The sequence below is a fragment of the Ostrinia nubilalis genome, chromosome 27, assembly GCF_963855985.1.
Source record: "Ostrinia nubilalis chromosome 27, ilOstNubi1.1, whole genome shotgun sequence".
In the NCBI taxonomy this organism is placed as follows: domain Eukaryota; kingdom Metazoa; phylum Arthropoda; class Insecta; order Lepidoptera; family Crambidae; genus Ostrinia; species Ostrinia nubilalis.
This window is the reverse complement of record NC_087114.1, coordinates 8,505,673-8,522,417: the sequence shown is the minus strand read 5'-3', so window position 1 is coordinate 8,522,417 and position 16,745 is coordinate 8,505,673. Positions and strand designations below refer to the sequence as shown.

At 38.3% G+C, this 16,745-nt stretch overlaps 3 protein-coding genes across 3 annotated transcripts; 2 read left to right on the top strand and 1 right to left on the bottom strand.

Moving 5' to 3' along the window:
• The first annotated feature begins 1,538 nt into the window (after positions 1-1,538).
• On the top strand, positions 1,539-4,152 carry LOC135085060 (gastrula zinc finger protein XlCGF26.1-like). The gene is made up of 2 exons (XM_063979839.1): positions 1,539-2,483; positions 2,771-4,152. Exons 1-2 carry the CDS (start codon positions 1,711-1,713, stop codon positions 3,666-3,668), a joined length of 1,671 nt encoding a protein of 556 aa, XP_063835909.1. The 5' UTR covers positions 1,539-1,710; the 3' UTR covers positions 3,669-4,152.
• A 428-nt stretch (positions 4,153-4,580) lies between these two features.
• On the top strand, positions 4,581-7,966 carry LOC135084859 (zinc finger protein 253-like). Its single transcript, XM_063979599.1, has one exon. It carries the CDS (start codon positions 4,671-4,673, stop codon positions 6,315-6,317), a length of 1,647 nt encoding a protein of 548 aa, XP_063835669.1. The 5' UTR covers positions 4,581-4,670; the 3' UTR covers positions 6,318-7,966.
• Positions 7,967-11,115: 3,149 nt separating this feature from the next.
• On the bottom strand, positions 11,116-16,692 carry LOC135084858 (presequence protease, mitochondrial). The gene is made up of 2 exons (XM_063979598.1): positions 16,537-16,692; positions 11,116-14,867 (listed from the first exon to the last, which is right to left on the bottom strand). The coding sequence occupies exon 2, from the start codon at positions 14,855-14,857 to the stop codon at positions 11,807-11,809; it is 3,051 nt and encodes a 1,016-aa protein (XP_063835668.1). The 5' UTR covers positions 14,858-14,867; positions 16,537-16,692; the 3' UTR covers positions 11,116-11,806.
• Positions 16,693-16,745: the final 53 nt, after the last annotated feature.

The following is a 16,745-nucleotide window of genomic DNA, read 5'->3' as shown; positions in this document are numbered from 1 at the left end:
TGAGCAGGCGGCTGCGAGGTTATCTTTAAAAGCGTGTTGAGTTTGGTGGAACGTTAAATTGTAGGAAAAGTGATTGTCAACCGTCCAAGATATCATCTCCTTGCCCGTTAACCCACGCCTATGGAGATTCCACCCCTAGAGTTCCTTCTGATAGAGACCCAGTGCCTTTATCAGAAGTGGGATTCGAAGGGCACTATTCAAAGGAGATAAATCTTTCAGCATGCACACCTACGCTACGCAACTCATCAAGTTTTACATGGAGGATGCTGGCTCAGACATTGAGAGTTGGTGCAGGTTGACGGAAATTATTGTGATTGACGTAAACTGGAAGGGCCTTTGTGAGTGAGTGAGTTGAGGGGGCCGGGCCAAGGGCGCCCGGGCCACCCTGTTGCCGTGGTTGAAGGGGCTGTTTACGCCCGGGCCACGCTGATGTAATGTTGGTTTCCTGGTCGCATGGCTGCATGCCTGGATCAGCAGTAGTAGTGGTGCGGTTTGAGGTAAATGGTTGAAGGAGCCTTGGCTTATGCCTTGCGCGTCGGGCCATGTTACCTAAACCCTGGTTTCCTGGTCGCATGGCTGCATGCCTGGATCAGCAGTAGTAGTGGTGCGGTTTGAGGTAAATGGTTGAAGGAGCCTTGGCTTAAGCCTTGCGCGTCGGGCCATGTTACCTAAACCCCGGTTTCCTGGTCGAAGGGGCCTCACGCCCGGGCCAGCTGTAATGTTTTGGTTTCCTGGTCGGGCTTCGCGCCCGGGCCAGCTGTAATGGTTTGGTTTCCTGATCCAGGGTCATCACGCCCTGATCAGCTGTATTTATTGTGATTCTACGATCTGATATTCGCACGCTCTGTAGTCAGGAATGGACGAGCTGTGATAATGAGAAATTGAATGTTTACAGATGGACAAACCCTGGACTAAGCGCACGAGGCCGTGCGATAGTCAGGCTGGCCGTGTCGGCGCCGGACACAGATGCTGCAAATTATTATTGATGATTAATAGTACCAATCTTAATATTATGTTATCTGTATAAATCTGTAGAGCAGAAGGTTTGTGATTCCTAAACGTAACACCCGACTAATGCGCAGAAAAAGATAACTGTCAATCAGTTGTGTCATGTCAAGTGTGAGCAGGCGGCTGCGAGGTTATCTTTAAAAGCGTGTTGAGTTTGGTGGAACGTTAAATTGTAGGAAAAGTGATTGTCAACCGTCCAAGATATCATCTCCTTGCCCGTTAACCCACGCCTATGGAGATTCCACCCCTAGAGTTCCTTCTGATAGAGACCCAGTGCCTTTATATTTAAATACTCACATAGAATCTTCGTTTCATTATTTATAATAGCTAAAATTCTGTCACAACATTTTAACGATCACGATTTTTTCTACGAGTAACTGGATGGGTGGTAGTTCTGACTTACCCCCACTGTATTACTTTCCTATATAATTCCTCTATGCCTACCCCCAAAAAATCCGTAAAAAATTATAACGCACATTTGGTTGTACCGTGTCCATGAAGAGCAATACACTCGAAAAAAACCGGTTTTAGTGTACAATCGAATCGAATACTTTGTGATCGTGCGTGCATCACTAGCTTGTGGTTTTTTTTTTGCTTTTATTTTTTAATCTGTTGTCTTCATCCGTCCGTCATCGAGTATGTTTGGGTTTCTTGTTCGATTTATTTTGTGTAAAATGAAAATGGTTTAATTTCTTATTCAACATGGAAAACGTAAAAAATACGTACTGTCGCTTTTGCGCAGAGCTTAAGAGCACGGACAAAGTGTTAAACTTGCAGCTTGACGACAGAAAATGTGATGAAATACACTTGAAGCTTGCCTTTCTGAATGCGTTGTATGTAAACGTGAATAGTGACAATATTCTGCCGAAAACTGTTTGTTTCGTTTGTTACGACTCTTTGAACAAGGCTTACGAGTTCCTGGACAAGGTGAGACGGTCTCAAGATGTGTTATCGAGCCTGTTTTCAGGAAATGAAGGCTTTAAATATGGGACGTCTGACGACGATAAGGCCACTGGTTTCGACGATTTCCTGACAAACGACGACTCCGATCATGAATATAAGATAGGCTGCGGTATTAGCGGGGGTGTGAATGTTAAAATAGAGCCTTTCGAGTTCTCTGAGAGTAATATGGGTGAGGATATGAAGCAGCCAGGAAGTCTTAGCCAAGAAAACTTTAATACAGACTCGCTAAATGTGCAGGATATTATTGACGCTGCTATGTCTACTTCTAATATTACTTTGTATGAGAAAGATGTGTCGGAGGTCAGCAAGAAAGTGGTCAAAACATGGAAGGACTACCCGTGGCTCTGTGCCTATTGTAACATTGAGTTCCTGGACATGGACACCTTACGTTCCCACGCCAAGGTCGTCCATGGCAAATGCTCAGCGTTCATGTGTGTGGACTGCAAGGTTGTTAAAAAAGATAACTTTACTTCTTTCATAAAACATGTACGGAAACACAGAAAGAGTCTAAGGTAATTAACCAATTAATTATTTAAATTAAGTAGATAAACAGCGAAAAGGTGAATGTTTTAGCCAACTGTGTAAGCACTTGTATGTAAATCAGGCTATAAACTTAATTTAATTATAAAGACATGTTAATAGACATTATATCTTTTTTACTTGGAAAATATTTTGATTAAAGCAAAACTCACAGCACCCATATTCTTCAAGAGTATGGTGGAATATTAAAAAAATATACTTAACTTATTATGCTGTTTCCATCTTATTAAAACTAATGAAAAACTCCTGCATTTTTCAGAGACTACTGCCATTACTGTGATGAAATAATTAATCCAGGAGAAACCAAAAACAAACATATGAAAAAACATTTTGCGAAACCTCAAGTGGCATGTCCTGGTTGTGGTGAAATTCAAAAAGATGAGGACGAGCTCAAATTCCATCGTCAGGAATTCAGCCAGACCAAACACAAGAGAAGACCGAGAAGGAAAAAAGGCACACCGATCACTCTAGAAGAAGTCACCTGCCATTTATGCAAGAAAATCTATAAGACACCCAATAGCTTAAGAGATCATATGAAATTACACACAGTGGACCGAAAAAGAAACTACACATGTGACCGATGCGGAAAGATGTTCTACAATAAGGGAACTCTTACGTCACACATCATGTCTCACGATAAAGTTCGTCCTCATGTCTGCAAAATATGCAACAAATCCTTCCTATTCCCAAACATGTTACGGAGGCATGTTGAAATGCATTCAGGCGTGAAACCGTTTCCATGCGAAATGTGTGGGAGATGTTTCCGTTTGCAGTATCAATTGAATGCTCACAAAATAATCCATACCGACGCCATGCCTCATGTATGTACGTATTGTAATAAAGCTTTCCGTTTTAAACAAATTTTGAAGAATCATGAGCGACTGCATACTGGTGCTAAGCCTTACTCGTGCTCTCAGTGCCATATGGAGTTTACGAACTGGTCAAATTACAACAAGCACATGAAAAGAAGACATGGAATGGATACGTCAAAGAAGAAAATTACTCCTGAAGGAGTATTTCCAATAAATCCGGAGACAGGCCAAATCATGCAAGTTCAAGACCCAGTAGGGACAGAAGAATGGAAGTCAAAGATCATGATCCCAGCTAAAAGGGGGAAGAAAAAGAAAAATATTAAAGTCGATAGTCACACTAATTAAGAAAGGCCTTACAAAATATTAGATTATAAGCCACAACTATATTATATTGTAAATACAAAAATAGTTTTAGGTATAAGTCTAGAATATTTTTATAGAGAAGGACAACTTCCCTGCCCTGTGACGGTGAGTCAAATGTGACTCACATTTATTTAATGTTACTATTGTATTTACTTATAACTGTTGTTAGAGATTATTTTTATTTTCGCTTTGATCTTAAATTAATTTGTAAATAGGTTCTATTTATCACTTCCGAAAATCCAGCATTTCAGGACGATCATGTCATGATCAAAGCTATAATGATTGAATACATTTCAAGGTTTTATGTAGAAAATGTAATTCCCGATGCAATAACGCTTAAAATAATATAGGAAATAAAATATGTGCCAGGATTTATTTTTATGAAATTAATGAATTGCAATATTCGTTTATTGATAAACTTGTTTATGTTAAGCACGTTTTTTTAAAATAATATACCTATCACAAGCATTTCTCTTTCATTTTGCCCAAAAGTAATGAAAATAAATGTGCCTGTTGCTTAAGTTTCAGGTAATGCATCCATATTGTTGTTTGCTCATCAATGAAGCACTGAGTGGAATCGTTGCTTCAAGCAAAATGTAGCGTTTAATCTACACCGCAGCTTTGTTTAGACTTGAAAGAAGCAGATTCGATTAATAGGATTATTTCAATATTAATTTGGGCCATGCAGACAAGGCATCAGATAAACGTCCGGGAGGTCGTCTCCTCTCCTATTTATTTGCTCAATTCCCATCAGTCATAAAACCGGTTTCTGTAAAATGTTGTTAACAACACTAGCCGATGATGGAGTGTTGCCATCATAAAAATAGAATATTGAACCAATTTATGGCCAAATAACGCAGTGTCAAGTAGTCGTAGTACTTGTAGTCCTTGAAAACAAAAAAGGTATCAATGACTTTCAGGAAAACGTCAAAATGGTTTTGTGAAAAAAATCCAAGTTGTTCAATTCAATAAAATTGTACAAAAATGGACAGTAATAATGATTCGTCGTACTGTAGATTGTGCGCCGGATTGAAGCCTAACAAGAAACTCATTAATATACATACCAACGAAGATAAACGCCGAGATATATCGGAAAAACTAATCCGCTTGAACGCGACTGCTGATTTGTATATTGAAACATTGCCCAAAACAATATGTTTTGTTTGTATAAACGCTTTAGACCGAGCTTACGAGTTCATTTGTGGAATAGAGAAGGCGCAGGAGGTATTGTATGACCTAGCAACGGTGAAACTCATAAAGAAAGAAGCGACGCTCTCTGACAACGAAAGCCTTGGATTTGATGCTAACGATGATGTAAAGTATGAAGACTCTATTGAGATTAAAGAAGAACTGCCGAAGAATGAGTGTGATTCCGATGGCGGACCTTCAAATCTCAAGAAATCCCGTCCATTTCCGACAAAGAAACAAAAAAGAAAACCTAGAAATTCGATAAATATGAGCAACAGTCTGGATGCACTGGATGCATTACCTTTGGCTCAGCTTAAACTGACGTGGAAGGACTACAGCTGGACTTGTGCCTTCTGCGAAACGCAATTCCAGACCATTGAGGAGCTAAAAACCCATTCCATAGAGTACCACAACTGTTGCAACGCTTACCGATGTACAGATTGTAATATACGCAAATTGAGACTCGACAGTTTTATGATACATGTAAAACGGCACAGAAAATTCCTGAAACTATCCTGTTACAAGTGTTTCCTAAAGTTTAAGAAGCCCCGTGATGTGAATACGCACAAAAAATCTCATGTAACCACTTCAAATATTTGTCCCGGCTGTAACACTTGTTTCCCAAGTGCCGAAGACCTGAATCAGCACACTACTATGTATTACAAAGATAGAAGAGCAAGACAAATACCATTGCTTGATGCTGTTGACTGCCTAACATGTTTGCTTTGCAAGAAAACGTTTAAAAACAAAGGAACATTGAATACCCATCTTTTAACGCACACAGACAGAAAGCGAGACCACACTTGCGACAAATGTGGGAAATGCTTTTTCAATAAACAGAATCTAGCCGGTCATATGTTATTGCACTCAGAAGTTCGACCGTATCGGTGTGAAATCTGCAAATTCGCCTTCAAAACTCCACAGCAGCTACGTAATCACGTTGGAGTGCATGACGGACAAAAGCCCTTCTCATGTGACCAATGTGGACGATGTTTCCGGTTGCAAAAACAGCTTTCGTCCCACAGAATTATACACACTGACTTACTTCCTTACGTTTGCAGCTATTGCAATAAAGGCTTCCGTTTTAAGACGATCCTAAACCAGCATATACGTCAACACACTGGTGTAAAGCCGTATTCCTGTGAGATATGTCAAAGGGACTTTACGAACTGGCCGAACTATAACAAGCACATGAAACGACGGCATGGCTTGGAAATGGCTAAGAAAAAGCACACTCCAGAAGGAGTATACCCTATCAACCCAGTTACAGGTGAAATTATTGTTTACCAAGAGACGGATAAGACGTTAGAGTGGAAGAAAAAGATGATGACGACGAGAAGACCAGGTCGTCCCAAGTTAAATCCAACGGAAGAAACCGATGTCAATTTAGACTGTGAGGAAAAACCAGAAACTCAAACTGTATTAGATGTACAGGCACTATAATTTATTATTTTCTCGAATACTAATTGTATAAAATATAAGATTTTATTTTAATTTCGTACATAATGCTATGTATAAGGGTATATGTGGTCTGTTAAAGCAATAAGACTTGTGTATTTTTTCATACAAGATAATTATATTAGATTGTTATTATAATAGTTTATGGAGTTTTGTTAAATATGTATTTTCAAATTATAGATGTTGTACGTTGGGTTAACCTTCCAGTATTAAGGTGTGAGTTGTAATACTATAGCAAACTGCAACTTAACAGAAAGCAAACAAAATAGGCCTTGTAAATTTTTCACAAAGTCTGCAGTTGCTATTTGCTGTAGACTTGCAACTTACATCTTTAGGCTCGGTATCTCCTGAATCCACAATAAATTAGAAGATAACACTATAGATCGTTTCATCCACGAAGACGCGCCCCACCATTCTAGAGCTAATGTTTGAGTGTTATCGGTTTCGGTACACGCTAAAATCCAAGAGTGCACACGCACACTGCAATAATGACGCTCGGATTGCTCGGATCAAACTCCCCGCGCGATCGAGACCAAACATTGGTGGGGCGCGTCTTCGTGGATGGCACGATCTAAAACAGTAAGAATCTTTTTAGTTTTCAATTATGGTACATTCAGCGTCAAATGGTTCGGGACATCCAAAGTAGCCAAAAAGTCGCAACAAGTATTTGTTACAATAGGGATGTTTCCTGGGTCAAAAAGCAAGAGTTTTAATTAGTCCGTCAGTTAACTTATCAAAAAATACTCTACACGTATTTTTCACTTTTTCAAACTAATGAAAAATTAAAGAGATAAAGCGCGCCAAAGTTCATAAGAAGAGGCCCGTGACGTCAATGCTTGCATAAAAGTGCCGCACGTTGTGACGTCGTGCGGAACTTCAACGCACCATAACTATGTAATTAACTAAGGATGTTTGGACTAAATAAAAATATCTTTCTTTCTTTTTTTCTAATTATTTGTTAGATTGACAAATAAAAATATATGTGTCCAATATTTTTTGATATTAAACATGACGGACTAAAAAAACTTTTTTAGGAAACTAGCCTATTGAAATAAATGTTGTTTTACTTTTTGGTCTCACGAACTATTCGACGCTGACTGTTTTAGAAACAGTACTTCAGTGGACAGCCGAGCCTAAATTCCCTATCCTAGTTCAAAGTAGGGAGTGATTGTATGTTTTATGTATTTTAGTTCGCTAGTCATCTTGTATCTGAAAGAACCTTATGTAATGTACTTAATTGCTAGTTAATAGAGAGAGCCTATTTTTACAATCGACAGAAAATATGTTAAAATGATAGATTTTTTATTTATTTTTTTAGTTTATATTTTTTTACAAAATTGCCTACAAAAAATGTTGATTGAAAAATAGGCAGAGCTAAAACAATATTGTTGTCATGGAATATATTTGAATCTGCCTGATAAATACCGAAAAAATTGACGAAAATAATAAAAAATATCTTCCATCAATAATTTTCTTCCATCCAAGGTAGTAGTTATTTGCTTTTAAGAGTATTTTTGTTATTCTTATAAAGAATGAATCAATCGCTACTTTGACTATAGATTGTATGTTTATACTGTAATTTTATAGATGTTATAGACAATTAATTACCTAAATAATAAATACTTAATTTAATATTTTGTGTTTCAAACTTCGTAGCCGGTGTGACGTCATGTTATAGATGGCGCTAGAAGCAAATATTGATGCATAGAAATCAAATATTTCTAGAAGTACCGACATTATAGTATAATATACGTATTACGTACTTTAATCAAGTATATTTAATATTCCAGGAGGAATTAAAAAGAGTATTATACTTTTGTACGTTTGTTTATTACGTACTAAATTCAAATTACGCCCTATTTACAACATCCAACCATCTATCATCCATCTTAATATAAAAAGATAAAGCATGCTAGCATAGGTACCTTTTTTAGGTATTTGTCACGTTAAATGAATTTTATTAAGTAGTTTCTTTCGCCGCAATCAACGCTATACACCTGGGCGACTGTCCTTCGTTAAAAAACTTCCTATGTTCGCAGTTTTCCACGCCCATTTCTTTCAAATACAGCAACCGATCGTACAGAAGAAAGTTTTCCACCACCGGTTGCATCAGGTTTTGCATTAAAATATACACAGCTGCCTTTTTAAATTGCAATTGTGGGTAACTCTGCCATAAAGCTCTTAGTTTGTCCAAATCAAAGTTATTTATTCGTTCGTGGTGCTCATCCTCTTCTGATATTGGTATGTCGCCATATATGGGGAGGTTTGGCACCAATGTAAAGCCTTCCGTCGCTGCTTGCGTTATGTAATCTTCGAAGGTGTCGCATTTCTTCACTTTGACTGCTTTTCGACGGTTTCTACTGACTTTGCATTTATCTGGAAAAGGGAAACGTAGATTAGTTTGTGCTCGCCAGGTGGCACCACTGGTGAGTGTCGTTCGTTCTTCACTTTTGAATAAGAAATATGTCTATGTCTACAATTGAGAAATAATGAAAGGAGAAGCACGAAAGATCCCAAAAGATTACACGCACTACGTTGTGTCTCAATAGTGCGTGTAATCTTTTGGGATGGCCCTGAATAATATAAGATCTAGTGTCGCCATCTTGTGAGCGCAAATAGGGCTTTTTAGGATAATTTTAAACAAATTTTCAAGGCGTGTTTAACTTTTTTGTAATAGGCCCATATAAATATAAATGTTACTCAGGAACTATATCGAGAGTAATGGTCCAGTCAACCACCAGCACACTTACTCGTAAAAGCATACAGCTGCAGCACCGCCCTCGACATCAGACTAAACACCATCTGCTCCAGACTCCTGCCGTTATGTGTCGGATGAGCCGCCAGCCTCATGAATGGTACACCCAATAGTTCTACCCCATCGCGTCTCTCAAACACCTCCTTTAAGACTGCACTCATAGGGAAATTCACGAAGCGCTCCCCTCTCCTTTCCATCTTGTGGTAACAACAAGGCATCATTATCAACGTCCTAGCATCTTCCATATTGAAAAACACACTCATGCCTTCAACTGCCAAATCGCCACACGAATGCAGACCAGTTATGCACACAGCTCCATGATTCCTGAAGTAATCGCGAAGGTACTGCTCTATTTCTTGACCGGAGTTTTTTGTCACTCTGTGATGGAGGTATATGACGTTTTTGAGGGATCTGTCGTGGTATTTCATTTGACGATCGACCGCTCGTGCGTAGTGACTCAAGTTACATTCCAGACCGAGAACGTTGTGGCCGGTCGCTTCGTAGAATATCTGGTCGAGGTAGCCCTGGAAAGATGGAAGGTAACAGAGATTATTATGTGCTATGAGTCCTAATCGGCGTTAAACTGCTAGCGGACTTAGCTCATAAAGTCAGATAAAGTGTAACTTTTTACCTTGAACAACTATATTGTGGAATAACTGAAGACGGTGCTTTAAGACCAATTTCTAGAATTAATTCTTGTTAGAGCCAAAAAAAATGCAACCAAAAAGCCTAGTGACTGTTTAGTTAGACATTGGCTGAAAATGCGCAATGTGGACAGGCCTGTCACTCAATGGACCGATGATCTGGTGAGGGTCGCTGGAAGCGGGTAACGCAGGACTGTTCGTTATGAAAATCCTTGTGGCAGGCCATATCCAGCAGTGGATGTTCTTAGGCTGAAATGATAAAAATGCCAACTTACCAACCCAGATCCGATGTCAATGACTGTGTCACACCCATAGATGTAACACAAATCTTCCACCTCCTTCGCTAGTGTCGCCACTTCATATTTCTTCTTAGTTCCAACCGGAGCTTCCAAATCCACACTGTTAGCCCTTTCTTTTACCTCCCCATACCTCACGTTTAATCTCTCCAATCCCATACAAAAGTCTCTAACAAATTCGTCATTTAAACCGTCGTGTAATGTAAAATTTTCGTCATATACATCCAAGAATTCTAAGCATGGAATATTTATATTATCCAAGGTATTGTTGATCAGTATGTCAGTATTCATTCCGTCGAGGACGAATTTGTATTTTGTGAAGAAGTCGAAGCATTCTTCGAAGTATTCTTCGGGCGAGGCGAAAGCTTTTGGCAAGCTCATTTGGGACCCTGTAACAGAGAAATAATAAAAGATAATAACAGAGAGAAAAGACAAGAAAAACAAAAGTAAAAAAATGTAGCAACAAAAAGCAGAAGATGCTAGGTCTAGCACTTAATCAGAGCATATGAACGGCACGGGAGGGGTGACAATAACATAATGATGACGTGACAGATCATACAAATCTGTCTAAAGCCTGGTCCGTGAGCACGTAGAATTTTGTCCAATGACCCCAACCCATCCTTATCGCTCGCGCGTAATTATATTGCTGTCGCGACTGTGCGACGGGCGCCCGCAGTGAGTGTGTAAGCGCGACAGCAACATAATTACGCGCGAGCGATAAGGATGGGTAGCTTGGGGTCATTGGACAAAATTCTACGTGCTCACGGACCAGGCTTTAGCTGACGTTTGACCATCACAAAATCACCCTACCGTGCCTCTCCCATGCCTCGGGCACCAGTACCTATAAGTATTCATAAAACATCGTAAATAAACGTGACATTAAAAAGAAGCGTTACATAAATATCTAGTCTAGAAGCAATTAGGTATTTAAACATTACTCACACATCGAGGCAAAAAAAAACACTCCACACTTTATTTCCATTTACAGGATGCTGAAAACTTGCTAATGTGTTCAATAATTCCAATTAATGGGTATTTACAGTGTTATAAATAACGCCTAATATTCTAAAGAAATAAAACAATTCACATACAAAATACTATTTATTCATAACAGTCTCAACTCTATATACTCTGAAATAAATACAAATAGAATGTCTCAACAGTATATAACTACAGGATTCTATCCTCTAAATGACAATCAACTTATACAAAATTAAGAACAATAAAATATCTGTTTAATGCGAAAATAATTTAGTAAACTCCATATGTACTGAAATGTACGAAGATGCGGCGTCGCATTTTGCAAACATGCTTTGTTTGGTGCATCTTACTTCATGCGCTGACTTAATATTTATGTCGCATAATAGTTATTATTTGTACTTTTGGAAATGTTACTTATTTTAAACATAGTACAACCCCGAAAGAGTATTTTAGTTGACGCAGAGCTAAAAGTCTTGCATATTATAATGGCAATCTGAAATCACCATCAATTATTACGCAGCTATGTGGATGTGGAATATGGAAATATAGCTGCCTGAATGACATCAAAAACTTTTTTGTGACGGCTCTAGATGTTAGGTACTGGACATTCTTTATCTAAACACACTTACTCAAGTTCACAACGAAACAAAATAGCTTGCAGTTAAATGCGGAAAATACAACCCAACCTTTTTTCAAGGGTTTCCGTAAACCATGACTGGTAACCTAGCGTTTCTTGTCATAAAGCATTCCCATTCAACACAATTTCAACATACATTTGAGCTCTAAGAACTCAATAATTTACTGTTGCGGCCCGCTAACAGTGTTCCACACTTCTCCACCTTTCTTCAAATCCTTAGACCCTTCCCCGATAACGCATTTTCCAGCCCACTTGTCATTCTTCAGGTATTTCTCACAGACCTCTATAAGGTCTTCCTTTTTCACAGCCAATACTCTCTCACGCTGCGTCTTCCAAATGTCATACGATAGACCATACAAAAATAGATCTATCCCTTTCATGTACTCTGCAACAGGCTGGTCCATTTGTTGCAGAATAGACAGCTTAGCCTCAAAGAGGTTTTGATCGTCAACCAACTTAGTATTCTTCGACATCCAATCCGAAGTTCCGTCGAAAACGTCTAGCGTTACTCTTGAATTAGGGTCTCTGTATGAGTAATAGTTGAAGACTCCATCCATGGTCAACATGGCCCCTCCACCATAAGCCCCGTTTTGCTCTCTAACGATCGGATGAAGATATTTCGACGTTAAAAATCTTGAGAGAACTCGCAACTTGGCGTAATCCGGGTCTGTGTATGGCACTGTAGGAATCACTTTAGCACAGAAATTAACTGGTATATTCATCGTGATATGAACTCCTCGGTTCTCCTTCGGCATGTCGGCGCATTCCGTCCAATTGATCCGATTCAGTTCCTTGTTGCTGTCGGCTTTGCATAAATGACCGCAGAATTTGTTGATGGACTCGTGTATATCCTTATTCGTGTTGCAGTAATGGAAGGCTGCTCGCAAGTTGTGGCCTTTAAGAATTTGTTCTCCTATCTGGTCAACAAGGCTCTGGATTTCTTCAATTTTCAGTGTCTTTTGGACTTCTTGCATTGAGATAACGTGATGGAGACCTAGCAAGTTTTCTTTGCACTCATCGACGGAAGATATAAGAGAGCGGGCTGCTTGCATCGCGTAAGTGTGCCCACTGTCGATCACTCCATTCGAGAGTGAAGAGCAATAGTTGTTCAATAACATGCTCATACGCTCGCTGTTTTCGAAGTTCGGTTTGCTGAAGATCTCATTCCAAATTTCCAACATTTTCGGCAAGTTTTCGTCTAAGCAGTGGCTGTTGATTAAAACGCCCTGTTCGTACTGGCCTTGTTGGTCAATATGCTCTGTGATATGAGTTATAAAACTCAACCCAGAAGTGGTTTTGCTGACATGCTTGTCAAAGTCCCTGTAATTATACGTTTTGGTATCGAATTTGTCGAGGATATAGTTAAAGAATGGCAGCAATTGACGTTGAGTCTCGTTCAAGCAATCAGTTCCTAAAACCCCTTTGAAATATGTAACTCCATTTGTGTTGGCTTCACAAAGTTGTAATGGCACCGTTTCGGACGCTGTGTGTTTTATTGGAGGCGCAGTTTTGTTCAGTGTTATCTCATCGATCTTCAAGCACGGCAGAACATCCAGATTCTGGTTCTCTTTCTGTGCTTTAGAAAGTTCCAAGCCATCTTTGTAAATCTGTTCTTTCTGCTCTGGTTTTAAGTCATTGACTTTAGATTTCAAAAGCTTAGCTTCAGCTTCGTTAAAGATGTCATCGAATTTAGGATCAGGTTGCATTGTCATTATCAACTTGTGGTTGTTCAAAATAAAGTACTTTTCGATTACTTCCTTCACGTAACTCGGGTTCATCAAGTCAGTCTTTAGTTTATCAAGCAGTTCATTTACCTTCAACGCGTTGAGGACAGGTCCATTGTGATTCCAAAGAGGCATGAGGTTGAAAAGGACGTTCAAGCCGAATTTGGGCGACTGATGCTTGATTGATAGCTCAAAACCATGGAGAACACTTTCGATGTGCGATTTCTCGAAACCTTTTTCGAATATTTCTTCGACAGTTTGATTTGCGATCTTTTCTATGTTCTCGAAATTGCTTTTCTCGACGTCTTTTAGACCAACAGCAAATAGGGTGTCTCTGATTTGATTGTCGTAACCAGTCAAAGAGTTGTATCCGCCAGAGATGTTTTTCTCAATGAGACTTTTATAAAAGGCCGAATTGGGGCCGATGATCATTAGTTCAGCCATTGCTGTCAGCATGAACGTCTCGTATACGCTTGTGATGTCAGACATGACGTAACCGATCGCGATTTGGTTTTGTTTTTCGATAGCCCCGCCGTATTGGTCCACTCGGCATGAGATCTCGGCCTTTCTCGGCGTCTTCCATCTTTCCTGTCGAGACACGATTGTGTCGCGAGGATCTAAGAAATCGTATTTGCTCAAATACGCCTCATTCACGAACTTGAGATTGGCTTCAAGGGGGAAGTTTCCATAGGAGTATATCCTCGCGTTGCTCGGATGGTAGTAAGTTTTATGGAAGTTTTTCAAATACTCGTGAGTCAACTCTGGAATGTGCAACGGATCGCCGCCAGAAACGTAACCGTACGTTCCTTTGGGAAGAATTGCGTTTATGAACTTCTGACCAAAGAGAGAACTGGTTTCCGAGAATGCTCCTTTCATTTCATTGTATACCACTCCTTTGAACGTCAGTTCCGACTTTTTATCCTCGACTTTTGCATGCTCTAGTCTCCAACCTTCTTGAAGAAAGTCTAATCTAGACAAATTAGGTTTGAAAACAGCATCCAAATAAACTTTTTGCAGATTCCTATAATCCACTTCGTTTTGCGAGGAGAATGGGTAAAATGTGTAATCTGGGCCTGTCAATGCATTCATATAAGTCGCCAAAGACCTGTTCAGCATTTTGAAAAACGGATCGCGTACTGGGTATTTCTCTGAACCGCATAGCACTGTGTGTTCTAAAATGTGTGGTGTGCCCATAGAATCGAGTGGTGTGGTCCGGAACCCGACAGAAAAGACGTTGTTTGAGTCATCTCTTTCTAAATGCAAATATTCTGTCTTGGTTTTTTCATGTGTTAGGAAATAAGCTGTGAGATTATACTCTTTGATGTGTTCTACTTCTGAACAGAGGAACCCGTGCAACGTTTTGCCTGATTGTACTTGTTTCGATACATTTTCTTTCTTTTTTAGAATACTAGAGCTGTTGTATCTGTGGCTTGGGGGTCCGTTTAGCCTCCTTTGAAGGCCCCCTGCGTGCCTGAGTCTTGTATACATGTTTCTGCACCTGAAATATAAAATACTAGCTGTTTCATAGTTTTAAAAGTAATGATATGAAGACATAGGGTGACCATAAACAAGTATTAAAATATTAAAGATTAATAAATTTTGTTATAATAATATAAACATGTCAAATATTAACTTTTATAGAATTGTTACAGCATACTTTGCCAGATTCTTTAATTTTAAAATTGCAAATGATCAAGTCAAAAAAGATCACTATCAGTCACTTTAAACCAGGGTTCGAAAATATCCGATATTTATTATAAATATCAAAATATCGGATATTTATGATATATATCAGATATATATCAACTTTGATATATATCAATTTTGTATGAAAGCCATACTATTATTTAATTGTATTATTCATGAATACTATTGCATAAGTGTTGCATTAACATGTTTTTAATGTTTTTAAAACTTAAAATCAGACAAATAAAGCAAAAACATAAAATTTCTTTTAAATCCGGCAAAATTTACAAAAAAAATAAAAATCTTATGTCAAAAAGTACAAATACAGTAACAAATTTTAAAAGTTGATATATATCATTAAAACCGGCTTGATATATATCGGATATATATCCGATATATATCTTGATATATATCCCTTGATATATATCCTCGAACCCTGCTTTAAACAGATGTAAAGTAATACATATTAGACCCTAGAGCACCTTTTATTTTATTTTAATTGTTTAACAATGTTTCAACCTTATAAAGATTGTCTTTTCCGCTGAGTTGCCCATGTCAACATGTCAATATGACGCCGATCAAACGCCGTGTCATATGCCAGTTGACATGGGCAATTCAATGGTTAGTAACTGTGGAACTCAGGAAGTTTAAATTTTTTTTATTTTTTTTATATCTGCAATCGACTTAGGTCATAATCAGATGTTTTGTCTTGCTTTTTTGTTTGTGTTCATGAGGAGGGGTATTCCAGTAAATTCTCTCCCTCGGTTTTTACTAATTCACATAGCAATCTAGTCCAGCCTTCCAATTAAGTTTAAAAAATAGGGTAAGAAATATTTTTTGTAGAAGATTTAACAAGTTTCTTAAAGATCTTGGTCACCCTATTCAAAACTATAGAATTCATGCAAACGGGAAAGTTTTAACAAGTATGTTTTTACCCAACTTCAAGAGAAGGGTGGATGTCCATCTGTCTGTCTGTCATATTATGTATCTGGTGCAGTCAGGTAAGAACAAAATAAGCTATGCCAAATGCTCTAAAACAGTTACTAGTTGTGATCTAATAACTCAATTGATGTATCTTTGACCCAATCTTACTATTGGGTTACCCAATATTACATTCTATCCCTAAGGAATTTTAGCTTAAACTTAACAAATGATAAAAAGTATAAAATGAATGTGACTAAATGCTATGATGAATGGTACACCATAATTTATGATCATCATAACTAAATTCTGATTCAAATCCCATAGTAATGACGAAGTTAATGAGTTTTATTGGTTCAAGTATCATGATGCTAGGTGCTAGAAGATAGCAAGTTGTTCTTTTACAATTAAATAGTAATAAATAATTATTGCTTGGGAACACTTGGGAAATGACGCTTGCCTAAACTAAATACGTAACGCTTCTTTATTTATAGTTAAAAGAATAAAAAGCGGTGTGTAAATGCAAAAACAAATGAAAAATGAACTATGCATTTACTTACAGAGAATTGATTTCAGCGAATGATATTGATGCTTGAAGTGTGATATCCGTTCACGACACTTTTTAACAACCGTATTTTACTATTTCTTTACGTATTTCATCATAATTTACAAAAATCTAACCTCGCAAAATGTTTGAGCAGATATTGACACTTAGAACCGGTGTTGCTATTTTACATAATAATATCCAATTAGAAAGGAAAAGTACCAA